This window comes from Brachyistius frenatus, unplaced genomic scaffold (assembly GCF_029030835.1).
Source record: "Brachyistius frenatus isolate BFR_SWC_R1_liver_20210118 unplaced genomic scaffold, ASM2903083v1 Contig_34, whole genome shotgun sequence".
In the NCBI taxonomy this organism is placed as follows: domain Eukaryota; kingdom Metazoa; phylum Chordata; class Actinopteri; family Embiotocidae; genus Brachyistius; species Brachyistius frenatus.
The window spans coordinates 2,376,877-2,400,314 of record NW_027210633.1 but is presented as its reverse complement, the minus strand read 5'-3'; the positions used below and the strand labels follow the sequence as shown (position 1 = coordinate 2,400,314).

General features: G+C 43.4%; 1 protein-coding gene across 1 annotated transcript; it reads right to left on the bottom strand.

Moving 5' to 3' along the window:
• Window positions 1-424: 424 nt before the first annotated feature.
• Window positions 425-22,678, bottom strand: LOC138622093 (transmembrane protein 164). Its single transcript, XM_069700603.1, has 6 exons — window positions 22,070-22,678; window positions 14,065-14,114; window positions 10,144-10,210; window positions 8,623-8,701; window positions 5,621-5,721; window positions 425-1,934 (listed from the first exon to the last, which is right to left on the bottom strand). The coding sequence occupies exons 1-6, from the start codon at window positions 22,505-22,507 to the stop codon at window positions 1,728-1,730; spliced, it is 942 nt and encodes a 313-aa protein (XP_069556704.1). The 5' UTR covers window positions 22,508-22,678; the 3' UTR covers window positions 425-1,727.
• Window positions 22,679-23,438: the final 760 nt, after the last annotated feature.

The following is a 23,438-nucleotide window of genomic DNA, read 5'->3' as shown; positions in this document are numbered from 1 at the left end:
GCCGTCAGTCACTCGGGCGACAAAGGAGTTTTGCGGTTCCTTTTGAGGCCCCCGTTATCACAATATCAAAATCCTCTTAAACCTCTAAAGCTGGGAAATCTTTTTTTTACTTCATCAAAACAAGAAGAAAAAAATTCACCGCGGGGTTCATTTTCCCGCACGTGAACTCAGCAAAATTTGTTTTTACACCGAACAGATGAACTCAACATGATATGTCAACTAGTGAGCTTTAAAAGTGCTGACAGGTGTTTTTAAAAAAAAATTTTTTTAATCCAATTCTCTCCAAGTAAGCGAATATGCACATTTTCCAAATTGTAAGGACGCTCAGTAACTTCCAATTCATGTTTACTGTGCTAGTGGAGACACGGAGCAGCAATAAGCGAGACGGTTAGAAAAGAAAAGATTTGGAAGACACAATGAGAACTGTGGTCAACTGAATTCACTTTTATTGTCAATACAGCACGTACACTCAAACTGATAGAAATACAAAAGTTTCTCTTCTCCCTTTTTTTTTTTTTTACAGTGAAGTATAGAATATGCTACAGTAACACACACACACACACACACACACCCCTCATACTTGAAGTTATAAATTACCAGGACTGATGTCTTCCAATTATCAGTGCTGCTTCACATTTTCTCTCCAATAGGTAATCAATAAATGACCCATAGTGACTTCATGCATTTTTTTGTTTGTTTTTTTTCCTACAAAAAAAAAACGGTGACTTCTTACAGTTGTGGTGGCGTGAATTCAGGATGCTTTTTTTTTTTAAGATGAACTTGATTGACTTGAGAAATTCTCTTCGAGTGCCACGAAGCGTGATTTCAGACCAGACGCACATTTTGTCGAGATCTGTTCCGTCTCGGCAAACGACGACGCGCTCAAGGATACGCCTCGGCGAACGTGGTCCGACGTCACAATGAAATAACAAAACAAAAAAGAAAGAAATGCGACCCCCCCCCCCCCCCCCGCCACCACACACACACACACACACACACACACCTCGGCGGAGGTCACAACAACATCCCAGTGTAGAGCCGTAAATCCTCATTCAGCGCTTCCAATCGCAGCATGTAATACATCCTCGTGTCACCTGATTATCAACAACTGGAATGATCTGAACGGGCTGGAGACAAAGTTTCTGCTTTCCGCCGTGGCGACGCGGCGAGGTGCCGAGGTGCGTCTCCTCGCACTATAAACCAGCAGTAACTCTCACAACAGCTCGCGTTCAACAACGTGGAACAACTGCAGATCAGCAGCGACGTGTGTGCGACTCCTGTTTCCCGTCCTCAAAACTTTTACATTTACAAAAAGGCAGCTTGAGAAATCTCACACAAATTCACTGACATGTTTCTGGAAATTGTCGGTCCCCCCCCCCCCAAAAAAAAAGAAGAAGAAGGAAAAAAAAAAAAAGACACAAAAAGAGGAGGGGGCTAAAATGTGGCCAACACCACAATGCTAACTACCAGCCTTAAAATGCCTGTTACATTTGAGCATGCAAGTATGTATGCAAGCCTACTACAACACTAAAAGAATGACACGTGGATTCACTGGCCCTGAAATGCTCACTTGTTTCAGTAAAACAGATGGTTACGTCTTAAAAGATGCATTAAAATGTTGCTTTAAAAAAAAAAAAAAAAGAAAAAAAAAAAAAGAAGGAAATCTCCACGGTGAGATCAGGCATTTAGAGTGAAAGGCTCGGTCCGAGGGACGTCTCCCCGGACGCTCAGTCCACTTTCTTGCTGCGCAGTCGGAGTGTGTCCAGCAGGCATTTGCAAACGGAGCCGCTGTGTTGCGAGAGGAATGTGAGGACCTTCCCGTGCATGAGGGTCAGCAGGGTCTGGTGGCCCGTCGCCCAAACCCGGTACCAAGGCCCGTAAAATGGGTCGGACACGGCCGGGCACAGCATGTTGTTCAGGTTGACCTCGGTTACCTGGAGAACAGAGACAGACAGGCTGAGTAAGCAGTAGGACATGTCATCAGGAAGCACTGGCGTCAACTTCCATTGTTGTGCAGATAACACTCACCTATATCTTTCTATAAAACTAGATGAAACTAATCAGTTAGTAAAACTTGAAGCCTGTCTGAAAGACATAAAGGCCTGGATGACCAGAAACTTCCTGCTTCTAAATTCAGACAAAATGGAAGTTATTGTTCTTGGTCCTAAACACCTCAGAAACTCTTTCTGTAATCACTTAGTTCCTCTGGATGACGTTGTCTTGGCCTCCAGCAAAACTGTGAGGAACCTTGGAGTCATCTTGGATGAGGATTTGTCCTTTAACCACCATATGAAGCAAATCTCCAGAACTGCCTTCTTTCATTCAAGTAATATTAATAAAATCAGGAAAATCTTTCCTCAGCGGGACGCAGAAAAACTCATTCATGCGTTTGTTACTTCCAGGCTAGATTATTGTAATTCCTTGTTGTTATGATGTCCAAATTACTCATTAAAAACCTGCAGCTGATCCAAAATGCTGCAGCAAGAGTACTGATGGGATTTAGCAAGAGAGATCATATTTCTCCAGTTTTAGCTTCTTCACTGGCTTCCTGTTCAATCAAGAATAGAATTTAAAATTCTCTTGATGACTTACAAAACTCTGCATGACCAGGCTCCATCATATCTTAGAGATCTTATAGAACCATATAATCCTAGCAGAGCACTTCTCTCAGTACGCTGGTCTACTTGTGGTTCCTAGAGTTTCCAGAAGTAGAATGGGAGGCAGAGCTTCAGTTTTCAGGCTCCTCTCCTGTGGAACCAACCAGCTCCTAGTTTGTGTTCGAGAGGCAGAAACCCTCTCTAGCTTTAAGATTAGACTCAAAACGTTCCTTTTTGATAAAGCCTATAGTTAGGGCTGGCTCAGGTAGACCTGAACCAACCCTTAGTTATGCTGTTATAGGCCGAGGCTGCTGGTGGACCTCATTACATGCTGAGCTTCTTTTCTTTCCTCCTACTCTTTAACTGACTCATACCTCACCATCTTTTCCTCTCCCATAGTTTCTTCTTATTATCTGTTGTCTCCATTCAGTTCCCTCGCTCGCGTAGTTTCTCTTTTTTCTTTTGCAGATGTCCCGTCATGGAGCTGCATGTCTCGGCCCTGCGCTTGTCGTCTCCACCAACAGTTCTTCTCTTCTATCTCTACGCTGTCCTTTTCTCTCTCTGCTCTCCTCTCACCCCAACCGGTCGAGGCAGATGGCCGCCCACCCCTGAGCCTGGTTCTGTCGGAGGTTTCTTCCTGTTAAGAGGGAGTTTTTCTCCCTTAAAGAGGAGTTTTTTCCCCCCCCTCCCAGCTTATGTGGAAATTGTTGAATTGTTGGGTTTCTCTGTATAATATTGTAAAGTCTTGCTGTGAGGACTTTAATGTGTTAAGTGCCGTGAAATAACCTGTGTTGTGATTTGGCGCTATATAAATAAAATTGAATTGAATGCCAATCTGTGAAGTGCGATACTTGTTTTAAGACAATGTTATGGTTGACTTACGAACTGGATTTATGCTGCAAAAAAAACAACCGCTGAATTAACAGAAAGATGAGTTCACTTCCTGTAAATCCTCTAAAACGTCTTATTTTACTGTAGAAACTAATTCATCTGCTGAATGATCAATAGATCTTGAATCGGTACAGATTTTTGGTGTTTTTATTATCATTTAATTTTTCCTATGGGATGAACGTCATGCCATGTTTTGCAAATGGAAAAAAAAAAGAGGTTGAAACTGAATATGTAAAAAAATATGAATATTATAAAAAGAAAGTTTTGAAGGCTTACATGTTTTGATAGGATGGAAGAAAATGTCATATTTCAAACAATATTTTACATTTGAGGTTATTTTCCTCACACTTGCAGCACTCTGTTTTACAGTATTTTCAGACTAACCTGGTGAATACAACATGTGACTGGACGACGTTTCAGCCGACAGCAAACAATAAGTTGAGAGCAAAACGTCTCTGCTCCACAATTCCGCCTTTTCTTAAAAGTTTTAGACCAGAACCTGCGAAACCGTCCCGTCAGAAATCAAGTTGGTGTCGTAGACTCAGCTCTGACAGAACAGTCTGCAATACGAGCGGCAAAGTTTCAAAATAAAGATTTCTCTAAATATGACTTTCAAGATTTCAAAAGCTTTATTTCTGCAACCGTCTGAAACTCTCTTTCAAAACACAACCGAGAAACTCTGAAAAAGTGATGCAGTTATGAAAAAAACAGTCAAACCTCTGCAAACACGATATGACTTTTTCTTCTTTATAACCTCATGTAAGCCTTTAAAACTTACTTTTAATATGCCAAACATTTTCCATTGCCAAGATTTCAGTCATTGAAACACAAGTTTCAACCTTTAAAAGCTTTATTATTATTTTTTTTTACTTATTGCTTCGCCTGTGGACAACCAGGCACAGTTCTGCAATCAAACAGCCACCATCACTTGTGCTGTTAAGGACTCATTTGGATTTACAGCGAGTGATTAAAATCCTACCAGCTTCCACCAAACAGGAGATTGTTTATGAACTAGATCAGCTCTCAAAAATCATGAAAATACCTGCCAAATACAGGAAAACTGAGCCAGCAGCGGTTTGAACAGACCAACTCTGACAGGAATGTAACACCTGTCTGTCAACACTATTTATGCATCTGTGTATGCAAGCACATGTATGGAAACGCCCCTTCCACACATGTTCGTGCACATGTAACCCATGTTCCAGTGTGACTGAACAGGAAGTTGGTTGTTTCCTGGTCAGAAACATTGTCGATAAACAACTTCTCAGTTACATTCAACATTATAGAAATATACTGATAGATTAAAACATGAATCATCTGTATTATAGTCCTGTCATGGCCATACTGCGATTTTAAAACTTAGGGGGTTCTGTCACTTAATGTTACTATCACAAACTGTAATATGCACGAAATAACTTATATTTGTATGTGTTTTTATATTTCTTGCCGTTATGTTTAGTGTTTAACATATCGTAACGTACGTTTACTGTTGCTACTCGACGATTAATTGAAAAGGACATTTTAATCAGTCTAATCTGATTATTATATATATTATATAAATCTGTGTTTCCTGTCCAGAGTCTCTTCCACCCTCCTGTAGGATCAATCCATATCAAAGGCTGAGCACACGTTACACAGCAAACCAATTGCAATCGATGATCTCGTTCTTTCGGTCACAACCAACAGCTTAAGATGTAGGTACAACAAACATGTACTCATTATCTGGACCGTAAATACATACATGGTCTAATATAGTATTTATTATGAGCACGGCTTCAGCCTTCATCTTTTAGCTCACTGCTATAATCTCTTGCCGTTAAATAAGTATTTTGTGGCCATCCAACACCTTGAGCACATTTCTGCCTTCTCTCTTTAGTATTTAGTTTAATTTAAAGAACCTCTCCAACATGTCAACAGAAAAATGTGAACTTTAACCTCGACAGCAGTGGTTTGTTTTCATTGCAGCACATCTGTAAATCCTTGTTGTCTCTGTTGACCACAACTCTACGTCTGAATACTTGGGACTTGGGAAATGAAACCAGTGACAGAAGTGATGCTGGGATCACTCCCTATAAAAATGTACTTTGCAATGAGAAATGTCCCATGATGCCCAGCAGAGGGCTCCATCTTACCAGGCCAAGGAGCTGCAAGAAGAGGAAGTGATAGAGGAAGAGGATGCCGTTGGCGAGCAGCGCCCACCACATGTCCCCCAGAGGCTCCGGCTTGTACACACCTGTGAAGAGAAGGAAACAAATTTGAATCAGTTTGTAGGTTAAAGAGAGAGCGAGAGTAATGTTTCACATGTGCTAAATGTGGCTTCCTGTGCAAAAACACTGAGAAACCAACTGCTGTTTTGGACACACTTGACGCAGCGCAATACATTTCCGTTGAACCGAAACGGTGCAACCAGAGAAAAACGAGCAACAGGATGTGGTATCAAACGGGCTTTTCCTGTTTCTGCACTCGCTGGAGTAACACCAGGGGAAGGCATCAGATTCACTCTCACGATGACAATGTGGGGTTGTGGGGCTGCAGTGTTTCATTTCTAATGAACAATGAAGCTTCTGACTGTGGAGGACTGCGCGGCAACCTAGAAAATTCTCATTTGTTCGACTTCTATCAATTCAACTTTTCAAGAGAGATTACAGAATCCTGGATGGGACAAATTGTTGCAGACTTAGCTTCTTGCTGATTGTTTCGGTCCTTTTAAGCTTCCTTTAAACATCCAGTTTACTCCCACCAACGTCTTTACACTTTCTCCTTCTTCTGTCTTGTAGTATTTGCCACTAAGGACGCTGGGGTTTCTTGGGGAAATACTGAAAGCTGCTGAATTTGGTTGACATTTTGTTTGATGTGATATCGGCATGAGGATTAATAATGCAGCTGCGGTGCTGTTGGTCGTATCTGCATGTTAGTAAGCTGTTGTCTATAAGTCAAAGTCAACTTTATTGTCGATTCACTATAAGTACAAGACATACAGAGAGATGGAAATATTGTTTCTCACAGTCCCACGAGGTGCAAAATAAAAAGATAAAGCAAGAAAAGTATAAATATGTAACAATAAAAACAATAACGCAACAACAACCACAGTGACACTTAACTGCAATATATATATGTAAAAATGTACTGCAAATACAGGTCCATAGTGCAAACATGAAGGACGCTTGGTGTCAGGATGCTGTGGTTGTTTGCAGCTGCTGCTCACCGCTGGCGGAGTTTATGTTCGTAAAATGCAGACCGTTTGACCTGCCGAGGGGATTCACAGACATTTTGGTGGTCGCTGTGCACCCACCACCCCCACCACCCCCACCACCCCCACCACCCCCAGCCCCAACAACAAGGACAGGAATGACACACTCAGTGAACTGTATCAGGCCATCAGTGAACAACAGACAGCTCACCCAGATCAACTTCTCATTCTCGCCGGGGATTTCAACCACGCAGACCTTCAGATTCCAAAAATATACCAACGTGTTGATTTTCCAACAAGGGGAACTAACACACTGGACCCGGTCTAGACAACCTTTAAAAGGGACGTACAAGGCTCCACCCCTCCAGCACCCCGGCCTCTCCGACCACATCACTGTTAAAAAAAACAAAAACAGCATACAGACCGAGAGGTTGAGGTCACCAGACCAGCTCAGAAACAGGTCCAGATGTGGCCAGAAAACGGTACCGCTGCACTTCAAGACTGCTCTGACACCACAGACTGGGACACGTTTTAAACAAGCAACAACCACACAAACATCCAGGAACACACAGAGACCGTTACCGCCTACATCACCAAATGCACTGATGATGTGACCCGCGTGAAAACCATCCCCACCTGGGCTAACCAGAAACCATGGCTGACGGGGGACGGCCACAGGCCGCTGAGGGTCCGGACCGCCGCCTTCAGAGCCGGAGACGCAGCCGGTCTGAGAACAGCAGGGGGCCGACCCGTCCCGTGGGATCAGGAAAGCCAAACATCAATGCACAAAGAAGATTAGCTGCCATTTCGGAGACGGCAGAGACACACGGCGCCGGTGGCGGCGCATCAAGACCATCACGGACCACAAAGACCGGCTGGGCCCGACCTCTTCTCTCTTGGTTTCTGGAATTTCTCGGTGAGACCACAAGCAGTACGGGTCGGCAACAATGCATCAGGAACCATCACGCTCCCCGAGGACGCGTGCTCAGCCCCCTGCTCTTCACCCTCCTAACTCATGACTGCACCACTCTGCAGCACCAATCACATCGTAACGTTTGCGGATGACACGACTTTATACTTCTACGTATGCTTTAGACTTGCGATGATAGATAGATAGATAGATAGTTACTTTATTAATCCCACAAGGGGACATTTTTCCGCTACAGCAGCATTATAGGTACAGGAAAGCAATAAAACAACAGTAAAATATTAAACATAAAAATGCACAGTACATACGATAAATAGAATAAAATGAAATAGAATAATATGATCTCTTGCATCGTATGTTACAAAGTGTGCTTTCTATGCTACAGCCGCAGGAGAAGTGACACAGAGAAGCAACATACAAACAAAATGTGGAAAAGAGCGCAAGCATAACAGAAGAATCAGCAACATATTGTTTGTTTGGATCAGCCAGAGCACCGACGTCAGCGACAACAGCAGGAGAAGCAGGGAGCTGCAGCCTCGACTCGACTCGCTTTTGGTATCAAGACCTTTTCTGGATTTTGTTGATTGTGCCCTCGCAATGTAAATAGTCGTCATAGCAACACGATCTTGATGTCATCTTCCACGCGACGCACAAATATCCACCAACCAGAGGCACGTCTGCACCTCCTTAATATGACCGAAGGGTGGTTTTTCATGTTTCCAATAATCAAAATAGTCCAGTGAATAAAAAAAAAATACTAAAATTGTGGGTGCTTTCGTTGCTTTTGCAGCAGGTTCGTACAGGACGCACAATGACTCAGTGATGATTCTCTCCAACTAACAAGTGGTCTGCAGAATTTTCACGTCAATTTTAGAAGAGACATAGAGAGGTGACATAAAAAAAAAAAAAAGTTACTGGGTACTATCTACAACTTTTGACCGATGGAAAACCCCAAAAATGAGCTGTAAGATGCGATGGAGGTTAAAGGTATTTAATGAGTGAAGATCAACACCCACCTCCTTTCCTGAAAAGGTAAAGAGGCACCAGGTAGAGCATGGAGTGCTGGATGTAGTAGATCTCCTTCTCAAACGGTAGCTGAGGTAGAAAGAGAGAGTAAAACATTTCAGTTCTTTACAACACACGTTAATGATTGTACAGCAAAACCCGACGTTCTGCAGGACCGAAGCACAAATCCTGTTCGCTGAGCCCCGTTCTTGAGCAGTTCTGCTTCCATATTGAAAATGTAAGAGGTGAAGCTGCGGTGCAATTTCACCAAATTACTCTGGCTGCCAGAGAAACAAGAGAGGCGATCAGAAAGTTCAGAGACTATTCCTGTGGCAAGCAAACAGAGCACGGAGCAGGGGGACGCGATAACCTTTGTGAAGAAGTATTCCAATCAATTCCATCACCGGCGCTTGTAACTCGGGCGCCGATGTTGATCAAGCGACGCAACTCGGAGTTCTTCCTCACATCACCGCGCCGCGCTCTGTCCAAAGCGCCACAACAACAGTCTCCGACCTCTTCGATCGCTCTTCGTACACTTGCGAGTATGACATCGCGACATGACAGCAAGCCGAAGCAGACCGAGGATCAGCAGACACGTCCGCAGACAGACGTTCGACTAAAAATAATTAAATAAACATGCATAAAACACAAACTACACACTGCTAGAGCGGAGGGACTTATCATTAACGGTGTGATTGATCAAATACACAGAATCTTTGTCCACAGTCGGGTCAGACATTACTGTTTTTTTTTTTTTTTTTTTTTATAATAAAAATGATTTTATTTAACCGTTTAAATTGTACACCAATATTTATATAGTTTAATGTATAATTTAATGTTTTACAAAAAGATTTATGAGGATCTGGTGTAAACTACTTCTTCATTTATTAGTAGTTAACTTATCATAAACTCATCATGTTCTGTGACTGCAAACTTCCTCGTTTGAGAGAAACAGATTTCTCTTCATCCGATAGGGAACTACAGACAGAGACTTTTGTTGTACTGAGGTAAGAACTGTTCTGTGGTCACAGCATTTCATGTTCATGGGTTTCTTGTCAGAAGTTTGTTTTTCTTTTTTTTTACATTCAAACTGTCCAAACTTGATTCCATTTGAGCAAATAGAATTTTAAGTGAGTGCATTATCTGCTGCATCCGCTCTTTTATCTGCAGCCTTTCAAGCGGGCAGAGTTACCAGATCTGAACTGATTCGCTCAGATCTCCTTCACTGAAACAGCAGATTTCCATCGTCAATCAAACTCCTCCTTTTCTGCCACTTTTGTCTTCAAATCTATTCTGCGGATTCATCCTCCAGTGGGAAAATTGCATTTATTCAAACATGCCGTTCGTATAAATGTCACATCCTTGACAAGAAGGAGATAAAATGTCACAAAGCGGAGTCTTTTTAGACACATCAAAGCGCAGGGCTACCGCTTGCCGAGCTGTCACAGACGGCGAAACGTGTAGATAATGTCCTTGTTAACTTTCCTCAGACAGAACAAAGCTACCTGTGGATGAGTTCGGTGCTTACTCACCAGTCTGGTGTTGACTACAGGGAACATTAAGGCCAGTAAAGCTCCGTTCAACATGTGGACCTGCAGCCTGGAAACACAAGCCAACGATAACAACGTTAAGACATAAAACAAATTTTAAATGTCATTACAATTGAGAAATTAGATCAACTCCACGTCCCCCATCACATCATTGCATGCATCATCGCGTTACTGACATATTAGCTTGAATCAATTAGCGCTGAAAGAGGTGCATAGGAACAGGTGGAGGACAGCGCACATCCTGTTCAGCGAAGCCGGAAGCCAATCAAGGGTCGTCCCCGATGCCGTGAGGCAGCAGCTGTCTCTGAGTCTTCGGCCGGGTCGGTGCCTCGTGGGAGTGTCGATGGTGAAAAGTCAGGTCGGAGAGGCTTCAGCCAATTAGAGCCTCTCGCTCTCGCCGTACGTTTCAGACACTCGAGCTGTTAAGAAAGTTGCTGCCGTGACTCAATCGATACAAATCAAGCGCGTCCGCGCTCTCATTCAAGATCGTACTGTGAATAAATTTCAGCCTTTGGTGAGAACACGTTGGTCTACAGCTGCTGCCACCTCGCTCACCATTCAGTGCACACGCAGCCTGTCGACTCCGGCAGACGGGGCGAGTGTGATGCTTGTTCGGTTGACTTCTGCTCACCCGACATGAGGAAAAACGCCTCCTTTAAACCCAAGATTTATTTTAAGAGGCTGCGTATACAGGAGAGAAGCCCGGGAGCTTATGTGTCAAGAGTGTGGAACCTGCGTCTATCTCCTCCGACTGCTCTCTTTGTCAAACGAGCCAAAATAACTGTTGTGACAGCCAAGGTCACTGGGAAAACAGCAGGGCCGTACGGATGTCAGCTCGGATGAGCCCAGCTGTCACTCCGGGGGGCCTCTGGACCGTCGTGGAAAAGCATTCTGTTTCATTCAATCTCACATGTATCGATCATTAGCCACCTCTGCATAGTGTTTCCTGGCCTGGTGGTAATAGACTGGGACCGGCCCATCCAACAGTGACGTCACCCGTTGGTTTGTGAACGGCTGTTGTGAAGCCTTGAGTTTGGATTTTTTTTTTTTTTTTTTTTTGCCGTCGCCATCTTGTTGGTTTGGAGCCTGACCACATTTGGACGAGTGACGGCTTTACGCCCCGCCCGCTGAAAGTAGAAATCTGACTGCACCACAGGCCTGTCAGTCAAACACACACGGCCCGGCTTTTTGAGGCCTATTTTCGGATTAATAATGGTATTATTGACAGATGGACCACCTGAAAACTAATAACAAGGAGTGATTTTAGGAAATGACTTCAGAATGACTTAAGTTGACTTTGTATTTCATGAGAGAAGTTGAATGGGAGTCAAAGGAGCCGGAGCCTTTTTGAAGCCGACCCCTAGTAGCCCTCGGTTGCACTGCAGTTTAAAGAACTTCCAAATGGGTCTCATTTTACAGACCTGGAAGCTTCACTTGTATTCACAGTCTATGGTCTGGTGCCTTCAGCCAATCGGCCTCGACCACTTTATAACATATGTTGCGTGTCACGGTCAATACTTAGATGAAGACCTGAATGTCTGATCCTGTTGTGCGGTGGTAGAGATGTTATTTTCATATATTGATGACGATATTCACTGCTCCATAACTGTGCATGTATCCACACATGATTCGAGCGGCTGTCATCAGTCGTGATTTCATGCTTGAGCTTTTCTCCAGCCATACGTCTCAGCTTGAATGTATCCATCTTTGAGTGTATAAAGTAATTCTGCTGTCATAACATACGTTGGCTCTTCATGCACTGCCTGCAGCTGTTTAGCCTGATGAGCTAATAGATGCAGCTGGAGGGAGTCTGCAGACAGAGGTGGTCTCCCATTCTTGAATACTGATGCTGCTTCTGTGTGTGTGTTCTGCACAAGCTGTTGATATAAGAAACGGAGCCGCATTCAGCATGTAGAAGAGGCAGAGAGGGACATTTAAAAAAAAACCACAAAAAAAACCCCAGTTTAATATTCTCTTTACAGTGAGTTTTGTAAGATTGCCAATAATAATAATAATAATAATAATAATTTAAAAAAAAGTTCTGAAATCAGAGGCTGTTGTATCCTGATGAAAAACGTGGTATTTTCACACGTTTACTTTAATCTCTAGTTGGATTTTTTTTTTTTTTCTGCAATAGCCTCCCAGTGTATTTACATCACATCTCTCTATCTCGTTGTTTTGATTGTTCCCGGCATGATCCACCATCCCTCACTGGATTCACAATGTTTTTGTACATAAGTGGGATTGATAGGAAATGAGGCAAAATGTAATCTTAAGAGGTTTTATCTAATTGCTCTCAGCCTCACTGCTTCCTGTTCACTGTAATAAGGCTGTACCAGAACTACATATTTAATATGATACTCTAAAGCAAAGCCAGCATTTTCAGCTGTTACTTTAGATTAAAACGGGTCGAAACAATCACAGGAAATGCAACATATTTGTACCCAAGTTTAGCTGGGGATCATAAACGCGTCCAAAAAAAAAATCAAAATCTTTTTTGCATTTATGATGGTGGATAAATTTTTTATATTGATGGGAGTCATGCAACCAGAATGAGCAGCAATAGAAAGAAAGAGCTGTGGGCAACTGCATCTTCTAAGTGAGCTAACCAGCTCTCTGGCTCCAAAAAAAAAAAAGTCCACTGGCTCTATTAGACTCCCATTTAAAAGTCTTCAACTTCTCATGAAAAATGAAGTCAATACATTTACATAATGGTGTCTTCAATTAAATTCCCTCCTTCTGATCAGTGCTCTGCTGGTCGTTTTGAAAATAATCCCATCGTTAATAAGATATTAGGCCTCAGACAGTCAGGTGTGGGTGGGCATAATGTCCTCGGGTTCTTAGTCACATCCACCTCTTCTTCCTCCTCAACTCTTCCAAATATGGTCACTTCCGGCTCCAAAAAACTAACATGGTAACGGCCAAAATGCCAAACTCAAGGGTCAAACTACACAAATCAACGGATGACGTCATGGTGGATTGCCAATTAGCTGCAGTATCCAACCGCACTTTCTGTTGCCACGGTAAAACTGCGTGGCGTTGTGAGAGTAGATATCCCGGTGTGAACAGCAGAAACATGCAACGATGACGACAGTGGGGGGCGGGGGGCAAATAGTCGATTAATAATCGAATAGTTCCTAGCAAACTTTTCCAGTATTTTTGCTTGAAATGTTTTGCTGGTTTTTTGCACATAAAATGTCATATCTACAAACTACAAATGTTAATCTTGTGAACAAAGTTTATTAATGCGTACCTTTTTACGTAAATGGAAAACTAGTGAAAGCGTTTCTCCAGCTGATACAATCCTACGTGTACTCGTTTATTATGCGAAAGAACCTAATTTGTCCTCGAGAGATGAGATACTTGTTTCACATTTCTATGTCGTGACAGACTCGGCTACAGCGACTTCATGAAGCTGTTACTGCTCACTGCAGTTGTTCAGTGGGAGACTCCCACGGCTATGGCAACAGAAAGTGACCCTGCTTGTGTTTATTGTGGAGTAAATCCCACATCGTGTTCCCATGGGCAAAAACACAGACATTTCTCCTGAATAATTAACTGCCCCGAACAGAGGCGCTGTTGAGGAGACTATAAAAGCCAAGCAAAAGCATTACAATAAAACTCCGGAGTGATTATAATCAATGTCAACAGCAATTATTCTTGAACGACAACAAAATCCATGTTAATTTGTCTCTGTCTGCCCCAATCAATTCATATCAAATTCAAGATTTGCTTTGCAGCTATGGCCAGTTGAAATGGAGGGTTGGGTGTCCCTCTGATACCAGAGACCGAGACTTGGCCTTTTTACTGTTTGCACTAAAAACCTGATATTTGATTGCCAAAATACAGAGTTCAATATAACTGGATATAAAAAAGGCTAAGACACTGAAGACATACTCTCACCTGAATACAACCATCGCTGTTTTACCTGGCGGGCAGGCCAGCAGGAAGATCTGTTGAGGAAAGCGCAGAGAGAAACGAGAAACCACATTATTGCATTAAACTCATAAAGTCACTGCGGAACAGCTTGAATGCTTTTAGAGCTTCCGGCTCTCAGCGCTACAAGTAAAGAAAATGAACTAGCTGCTTTTAACAAGTTTGTGCTAACGTAATAAGAGCAGGAGCCTTGAACAGAACATCCCCCAGGCAGCCGCGGGGCGCATCTCGCTTCAAATCAAGGAAAACTTTTGCGCAGAGTCGAGACAGGACTCGGGAGGATGGGCGCGCAATTAGGGGAGAATTTGAAAGCGCTACAATGGCTGACAAGTGTTGGCGTTAATTTATTTCACTGCCTGATTTCAGAACAGAACTGTCGACTGAAGACGTCTGCAGCTCGCTGCCGGTTGAAGAGGGAGAGGAGGAATAATCCGTTTGTTAGAAAGCTGCATGAACATGAGCCTCGCTTTAATTCAAAGAAAAAAAAAAAAAAAAATCACAGTCATTTCCAAAACAGCCCGTATGTTCACAGGTACAAAAATCTGGCTGCTGTTTTCTTTAAAAACCTAATGTAGTCATTTGGAAACAAAGGAGAAGCCGGTTTAAAAAAAAAAAAAAAAGGTCTTTCCAATGCCAGGACTCACTTTTATCAAATAAGATGGCTTTTTTTTTTTTCTAGAATGAAAACACAGGTTACCAATCTGTGCCGTGACCGGGCTGCAGGACCGGAGGATCCTGCAAACATGGATTGGTTCGAAACACCATCTGACACATGGAAAAGTTAGTTTGCCTGCAGGGTGGAAACAAAATTACAAGAAAGCAATTGACCTGAGATTTGTTGTACAACTACCAACTGGCCCTGGGCTGGTTTTTCTTTTGTCTTTTTGTTTTGTTTTTGGGAGAGGTTTTAGGAATCGATCTGCTGAGTACTGAATATCAATTTGGATTAATCTGAACTTTGAACAAAACAGAGGAAGATTATTTCAACAAGAGAGATTTGCAGAGAACAAACAAAAACTTGATGCATATTGTGGGAAAAAAAAACCGAAAGTTTCCAGACTTTATTTCCTGTTCTAACTTCTCACAATTAATAATTAGAGTGTAACAGTATCTGAACATGTTTTCTTATAAAACTTGCTTGCCAGAGCTGATTGTTATTGTTGTCAGACAACTTTATACTCTGTGTTTGGGATTCTGTTGCTGGCAGTCAAATGTTGTCACTTGGCTCCTTTGTATCATGTCTGACACATCAAACCAATTTCACCACACACACTGACTTGGAGCCCTGAAGTCTTCAGTTTTAAATATATCAAAAGCCATTATGAGGATGTAAGAGTGCCAAGTGTTTAATATTAAATAAATAAACAAACAAGCTAGCAATTATGAAGAGATGATTGCAAGCTGTTGTGTAAAGCATACACAGTTTATGTGGCCAAAGCAACAACGTTAAAGTTGTTAACAAATATTTTTAACATGAACAAGTTCTGATATGGTGTCAAAAAGGAATTCGGGTATGATGTTTCACCCAAACATACGTTTCTAAAGTGAATCAGTTGTATATGAAGATAAATGTCAGAGAACAGCACTGAAAGGCTCGGCTTCATTTTCACAGCACACGACAGAACAAACACGGACATTTCTTTAATGCAAATTCCTGACGAGGACTTCTCAGATTACAGTGTTGGCACACGGTGAAACTGAGCAAATAATCTGTGTGAATGTTGACACTGTTGTCCCGGAATAACTGATGTTCCTTCATGACATTCAGTTTAGTTCATTCTAGACCGATGAATCGAGGCCTAGAAATAATGTCAGGGAAAGCCAGTCCGAGTTGATCGATCTGACAAGGCCAGTTCACTTTAAACCCAGGATCAATGAATGAGTGGGATCCTGACCCATGAAGTCACAATCTTATTGACAGGTAAGAAGGAAGTGTAATCCAGCGATCTATCAAAACGCTAAACGCCTGCACAGTCAGACATGATCTTCAGTCGCAGCGGTGCAACCCGTGAACATTTTTTAGTCATACTTGGTCACACGTGCTCCCAAAATGGTCGCACTTTGGAGGTGCGTCTCTGGGAAGCAGCCGCAGTTCTTCCTCCTCCACCTGCACCGTCTTCGGGCTCCGTACAGGGACATAGCCGATGACCGGAAGAACTGCCGGCTAGTCGAGCAGCCTGGGCCACCAGGGGGCGCTCTAGATGGTGCACCAAAACGAAAACTTCTTCTCTTTGCTCCTGCTGCAAATAGTTGCGTTACAGTGAAAATGTCATCCCAAAATATGCGCGCAGAGGACGTGGCTGAAATTATTGGAGTATTCGGCTGAAGAAACGCAGCAGAGAGAAGCGGTGGCCGCTGATGCTGCACTCAGAAACAAGTGGTAGAACGTATGATTGGAGAGGAAACGAGCACAAGACTCAAGAGTGCTCAGTCGACATCTCAAGGATCAAACAGTGATGTCATCATCACTGTGCGCTTGCTGCTGGAGCACCAATAAAAACATCCAGCTCATCTCCACCTGCATGATAACACTTAATAGTCAAACCGACCTCAACGCTGTTGTTGCAGCATTAAAACACAATCAACTCTCAGTTATTTCTCCCTGTTAATTTCGCAACGGAAATTATATTTTCTCTGAAGGTACATGAGGCTGAGACACATGATGCCACCGTCTTTCCTGTTTTCTGTCGCTGCCCTGCTTCCAGTCGAGTGAGAAAAGGCCAAAAATAACGTGACAAATGATAAAAGAAGCAGCGTCTTATTGTATTTTCTGATCTTCCGGGTGCAGCAGTCATTCAAGGGGACGCCAAACCGGCTGAAAGAACAACTTTTGGGAAAAACAGTGAAGCACAAACTATGGAAAAGCTCAAACACACAGCTTAAGGTAACTTGGAATGATGAACCTGGCTCTCTTTCTGTTGATTTAAACTACCGTCACATACTCGTCGTATACTGCAAATATATCAATTTTAAAAGTAAGCAATAACTTTTTTATTATTGCTGCTGAGAAGTTTTCAAGTAAAAGTACAGCTGATTATTGTTTTCAAAGAAAGATCAATGGGGCCCAATCATATTGACAGTCCTCGTTACTGATAAGTCGTACTTCCTTTTGATAAGGGGAATCATAAAGTAATAAAGTGCAGCGCTCTCAGTGTAATCTGAGTCCACGGTCTGCTCTGCTGGAGGTTATTGCAACAGCTGATACACTAAATATGCCTATGCTCAACGATAATGATACTGTCTGTTACAGTGATGCTGGCTGTTTATTGCACGCAGCTTGTTAACAGCACGGCACTTTCATTTATAGGCAAAGCTATGTGTAGTCAAAGCTGCTGCTGTGCTGCAGAGCGATGAGTTAATGTTTCCTGCAGCCTGTAGCAACATTTATCAGCAGCCTAGCAGGTACTGTATCTATCAGTATTTTAAAGTGTGTGCAGTCACACGCGAAACGCTGGCAAGATCTACAAGGGAAGAAAGTTCACTCGATAAAAGGGCGTCGTGTGCGTCTTACCCATCGACATGCATGAAAAGGAAATCCAGCGGAGAATCCTGCAGCCGGTGATAATTCACGTGGACGGCTCATAAACACGGCGCTGGAGAATTTTTTTATTTCTTCAACCTTTATGTTGGACAGTATTTCCGGAGTAATAATAATAATAATAAAAAAAAACTCAGACGAGGAGTCATGATTACGGCTATACAAGTCTATATGGCGTGTCAAATGGGATTCTTGGGCGTATGAAGAGACTTCCATGCCCGTTCTTGAACAATACTTTTTTCAATAACACTTTTATAAGATCAATTAAAGAAAAGGAACTATTACATTAAGGTACAAATCTTGTGTTCATTCAAGGGGAGAAGAGGAGAGTGGAACAGGTTATTTTCTGCAGCTACAATTTACATAAGCACACGCAACTCAGACAGGTACATGGCCAAATATATGTTTGAAAAGAGTGAAATAAGGCGTTTTAATGTGAGATTTAACTCAGTTGAAACCGAATGTTTTTAATCGACGTCCAAGTAGAGGCTACATATGGTAAATGCTGTGACTCACTGACGTTGATGAGATTCACTCCTGCGTAAATGAAGCAAAAATGACATGTTTTAAAATGAAAAAAGCGTCAGTGTGGATAGAAATTTAGTTATGAAGGAAGAGGATAGGCTGCTAAATAGTATCAAAGTAATTTGTTTGGTGTCAGGACACCAAACAAATGGTACAACCGCTGGCTCTATATCTTCGTGGGCTAAATCTAGCATGTCAACAAAATAGCTTTGGCCAATGACATGTCATAAACTGCAGAGCAAATCATTTTTGTATTTGTGCATTGTCGCTGATCATAAACTTTACAAGAAAGACAGAGAAAAACGAAGAAAATAAATGTGCCACGTTTATTTTTCTAATAGTTATAGACATAAAGAGCAATACTCAGTCCTCCATATGCCGACTTGTCCAACACGTCCACACTGCGTGGTGTCCGTTTCGTTTAAAGGAGCTCCACCCACATCCACTGGACTCAAATGAGAATCTACGACAGTGAACTGATCAGTCGGATGTCTGTCAGCGTGACAATGTGACCGCTCTTGTATCATGTGGAGGGAACTAAACCAGACATCTGTGCTGTCAGGTGGGAAGCATCCTCTCATCAGTCATCGCGCACTGGACTCTTCACACACCGTGGGACTCCGTCACCTTGTGCTGAGTGATGTCTGCTTGCCGGGTGTAACTGGCACAGCTGCTCTATGCACGACAAGGCATTATTTTCCCACTAATAAACATTTTAATTATGACTAAATAGATTTTTTTTTTTTTAGTAAATAGCAGTTTCCCAAAATTACAGTAGCATGCACAACAGACTGTGAAAAACACACCAGAAATCTGTATTTCGGTGAAATATCACCGACCCTCAGTCCTCTATAGAATATGTAGATTTCCTTTATATTATTCATTGCTGTTGAGACATTGCGGCTGCTGTATGGCAACCTACCGCAGCATAGAAACACAGTAAAGAGGTTATATTCTATCAAACAACTCGCTGGTGAAATAGATGCCTGTGCTGATTACTCAAGGACGGTACTAATGATGCATTCATGAGCAGATGGGAAGGGCAAAAGTTCTGACCTCCAAATGGGAAAATACACCTGGACGCCTGCCAAGCTGGAAATATCTCACTGGGAAAGTCGGGAGTTTTTGAGACCTCCAGGAAGAAGGTTTGACGTCACTTGACACGGCAGTGTTGTGGTGAAAGGTAAAGCCTATTTTCCACCAGATCCAGCTGCGCTGCTGCTGTTTTCAGCTCGGACACGGCCACCAGAGTTGAACGCTGCCGTTCTACATAATTCTTGTTATTCCAGCAGACGTGCTGCGACATGCGACAAAGGCGTCGCAAAAGTCGCTCGCTGCTGTTGGGTGGAAGCCGCTGTTAAAACCGCATCAAGGTGCACAGATCAGATCAGATCAGATCAGATCAGATCAGATCAGATCAGATCAGATCAGATCAGTCGGGCAGGAAGTCAGACAGAGGAACGGCACAGAGGATCCAATCAATTTTCAAAATAAAACACCCTGTACGGACTCCCAATCGCGTCACGACATAAACATGTGCACGATGCGGTCTGTCAAGTGGGACAAGAAAAGCACTGCCCTCCTGCTACAGGCACTTTATTGTGAAATAGTTAGCCACATGGGAACTTTCCACAACTCCCAGCTGACCGAACGCACAAAAACTCCAACTCCAGCAAACACTTGGCTCTGCACGTCTCACGGGGCATCATGGAAACATTTTTTCAGCCTATAAAATGTCTCGTAAAACTCCTCATTATCGTTTCCAGGCGTACTGCTCACTGAGCTCAAAGGAGACAGGAAACATGACCACTTTCAGATTTTTTTTGCAAACCTTATTAGGTGTTTGGATCAGAGATTTCCACCAGGCCTGAAAGGAATTAAGAGCGAAGCAACCACACCCAAACGCTGCAGGTCCAACATGAGGAACTTGTGATTATAAAATGAGTCAGTGTATTTGGTGAAACACAATCCCCGCTGTCAAATATTCAACATATTAAATCTCGGTGTAGTCCTCCCTGAAGAAATCCTAATATTGCGCCACCGAGCCCCCAGGCATCACCTTCAACAAAGCAGGAATGCATAGCACACGTCCGGCTCCACCTAGTTTTGTGGTATCACACAGTCAAGCTCCAGCAAGCCCCAGGTCTTCTTACCTGCAAACGTCTGCAGCCAATCCCTGCGGAGATGGCAAAAGAACCAGATAACTTCCCGTTTAATTTCCTTCCCTGATCAGACTCGAGCGTCAACAGGCATAACGAATACCTGCAGAGGACTATCTTGACCTTGGTCAGCACACGTCAAGGACGCTCTGCTGCCAGCAGTCGATTCTTCATCACGGCCTGTAAATCATCAGTGTGCACTGGTTGTCATACTACCTCCATGAAATCTGAAATAATAACAACACATCATGTTCGCTCTGCATGATAGATCCATTAAAAGGCAGTTTGCAATGACCTGCTGCCGTGCAATCCGGCTCCATGAAGGTCAGACAGCCCGGAGGTACAGAGGAGAAAACATGCAGGTAGTGTACACCGTGACCTCTGATTCAAGCGGAATAAAATGCAACACAAAGAGCTTAACTCCCAACTCTGTTAACCTCAGATTGAACTGCTGCTGCTGCTGCTCCCTCGGCAACTTAAAAAGCTGTTCCTGACACGGTCTCCTCCAGTCACAAACATATGGGCTCAAATCAGATGACACCCAGCTCACCTCAAGGGCTGAAGTCGAGACATCGTGTCTCCTTTCATGGCAGAACTGGAACAACGCTATAATACAGACGAGATCAGACCGCAAACATTTGCTTCTGTCATGTTTTAAAGTGCCTTAAAACATGCTATATTGATTGTTATATATTTATTAATGAGCATTAATAGTAGTGCTATGACAGCTGGGCCTGTCACAATTATTACATCATCACCTGATCGCATTCACTTTGCATAATCGTGTACAAAAACAACCGGATGAAACTAACAGAACTGTTTTATTTCCACATTTTCCACCTCGAGAGTCTGGTGCTCTTTTCATGATGTCATCTGGATGTGCCCCCTTCTTCTGCTATAATTCAATGAAACATGAGTGGGGAATTAGCATTAGCAAAATAAATATTTTGTTTATTGGTGCCATGCATCGACAATAATGTCTTTGAATGTTTCAGTAATAGCCTTTGTATAATAAAGCTGTCCTGTGCAACTTTTCTTTACAAAAACCTCGAGGGCAAACAGACATGTTTACTTCCATAGTTCTTCGTCTTCATACGCTGTTTGTGTATTATTTATCTATGATTAGGCTTATACTATAAACAGTGGCTTACAATGAATGGAAAAATGACTTTTAAAAGAATCGTTGATTCCAATTATGTAAGTTTTAAGATAAACCTAACAATAGCCAAGTTTTTCTTGGACCTAAGCACAGTCTGAGATGGCCAACAAGTGGAAAAACAAGAAGGTTGACTAAACAGACCTTCACTAGTATATCAGACTCAAAGACAAACACAACCAGGATGTTTGCCACACTTTGGCACCACGGTTTTAAAGCTTGAAGGACCATGGAAAGCATGCTTATTCATGTGAAGGACCTTAATGCTTATGTATGTGAAGGAACCAGTAATAACGAGGTGGCACACCAACTATGACGTGTCGTCAGAGGTGGAGAGGGCTGAGGTCAGGTCTGGGCTGATGAAAACAGCCTCTTCAAAGCCAACCAACATGTCATTATACTTCATAAAGCAGCAATCAGTGCGTGTCTGGAAGAAAAGGGGAATTACATAGCAGTGTGTGTGTGTGTGTGTGTGTGTGTGTTTTCAAACGTGTTTGATGGGTGTTTCCTTCACGTTAAACAAACCAGACTGGGGAGTGCACACAGAGACACGTAATCCCAAACATCAGCCCCCCCCCGGCGTGTCACGCTTACCTGCACCATGGTCACGACATGGCAGGGGTTGAGCAGGTAGATCACAGTCTTGGTGGCGAACTTAAACCCAACCTCGACTCCGAAAGTCATGCACAGGGCGACCAGCAACAGGTTCTTGCCCAGACTGTCCTCCTTCGCCCTTATGCCTTCCTTCCCGAGCACTCGGAGCTCTTTGGAGAGGTTGATTTTCTTCAGCGCCACGCCGATCTCCACCAGGGAGACGAGGAGGATGAGCAGGCTCTCGCTGACGCGCTGCTGGGGCGCGATGAAGGCGGCGCACTCGGGGCCCCCGTTGCCCTCGAACTTGGGGTCCACCCCGCCGTAGACCCAGTCCAGCAGGCTGTATACGTTATATCTGGACATATTCCTCTTCTCGTGTTGGAAAAGATACGAACAAGATGGAATAAAAGACGTCACACTGACTTCTTGGCGAAACATGAACTGCGAGATTTCCCTTTCGTTGCTCGCCTCGTGGTGGAGAGGTAGACATGTATCCACCACCTCGGTGTGTTATGAGCGAGCTGAAAGATCTACCTCATCCACGGACAAGAGGAGGAACTTCAGCTTAGCGGCAGGAGGAGGAGGAGGAGGAGGCGGCGGCGGCGGCGGCGGCTGCTGCTGCTGCTGGGAGGAGGAAATACTACTCGAGAGCTGCCTGCCGGTGTTGTCGGGCAGCGGCCAAATCCTCTCTGTCCACACGCGCAATTAGCAACCGAGCGAGCTAACGTGGACACGTTGGCATCCTCCGGATGAGCGGAGCGGGCTGGCGACGTGCTCGCAGCGAGACGGAGCGACGAGGCGGCTTGATGGAGGTCGAGTTGGCGTCTGTTAGCTGTAGCACCGACAACCGGATAGGTAGCTAAGTTAAAGCTACCTTACTGAGCCGAGGAGTGAAGGGTGGTGCTTTTAAACCCGGACCTTTGCCTCGCAGGCTGAGCACATGTCTAGGGGAAGTCGAGAAAAAGAAATACAAAAAAAAAAAAAAAGTCCACTAACTGCAGAAGGGAGTTAAATAATAATAATAATAATAAAAAAAAGGGTCAAATTTGAATGCCTGCTGATGCAGAATTTCTACCTTAATGATGTGTTCAGGCTCGTACAATCGTGTGCTCACCTTAAAGTGGAGATATTACGGTGCAATGAAAAACTGTAACTTCACGTGTCAGCTCGCATTCGTGGCGTTCACAGATGCTATTCACTTCATTTTGGAGTTGCAACTTAATAGTAGAAAACTTTGATAGTTATTATTATAAGAGTAACCTGGCTTGCCTGAGAGTCCGAACTGAGGGCTCACAAGAGCGGCGGTGGTTAGGAAGACACCCTGCACACGTGACGCAAGGAGATGGTGCGTTCATTAAATTCGGGAAAC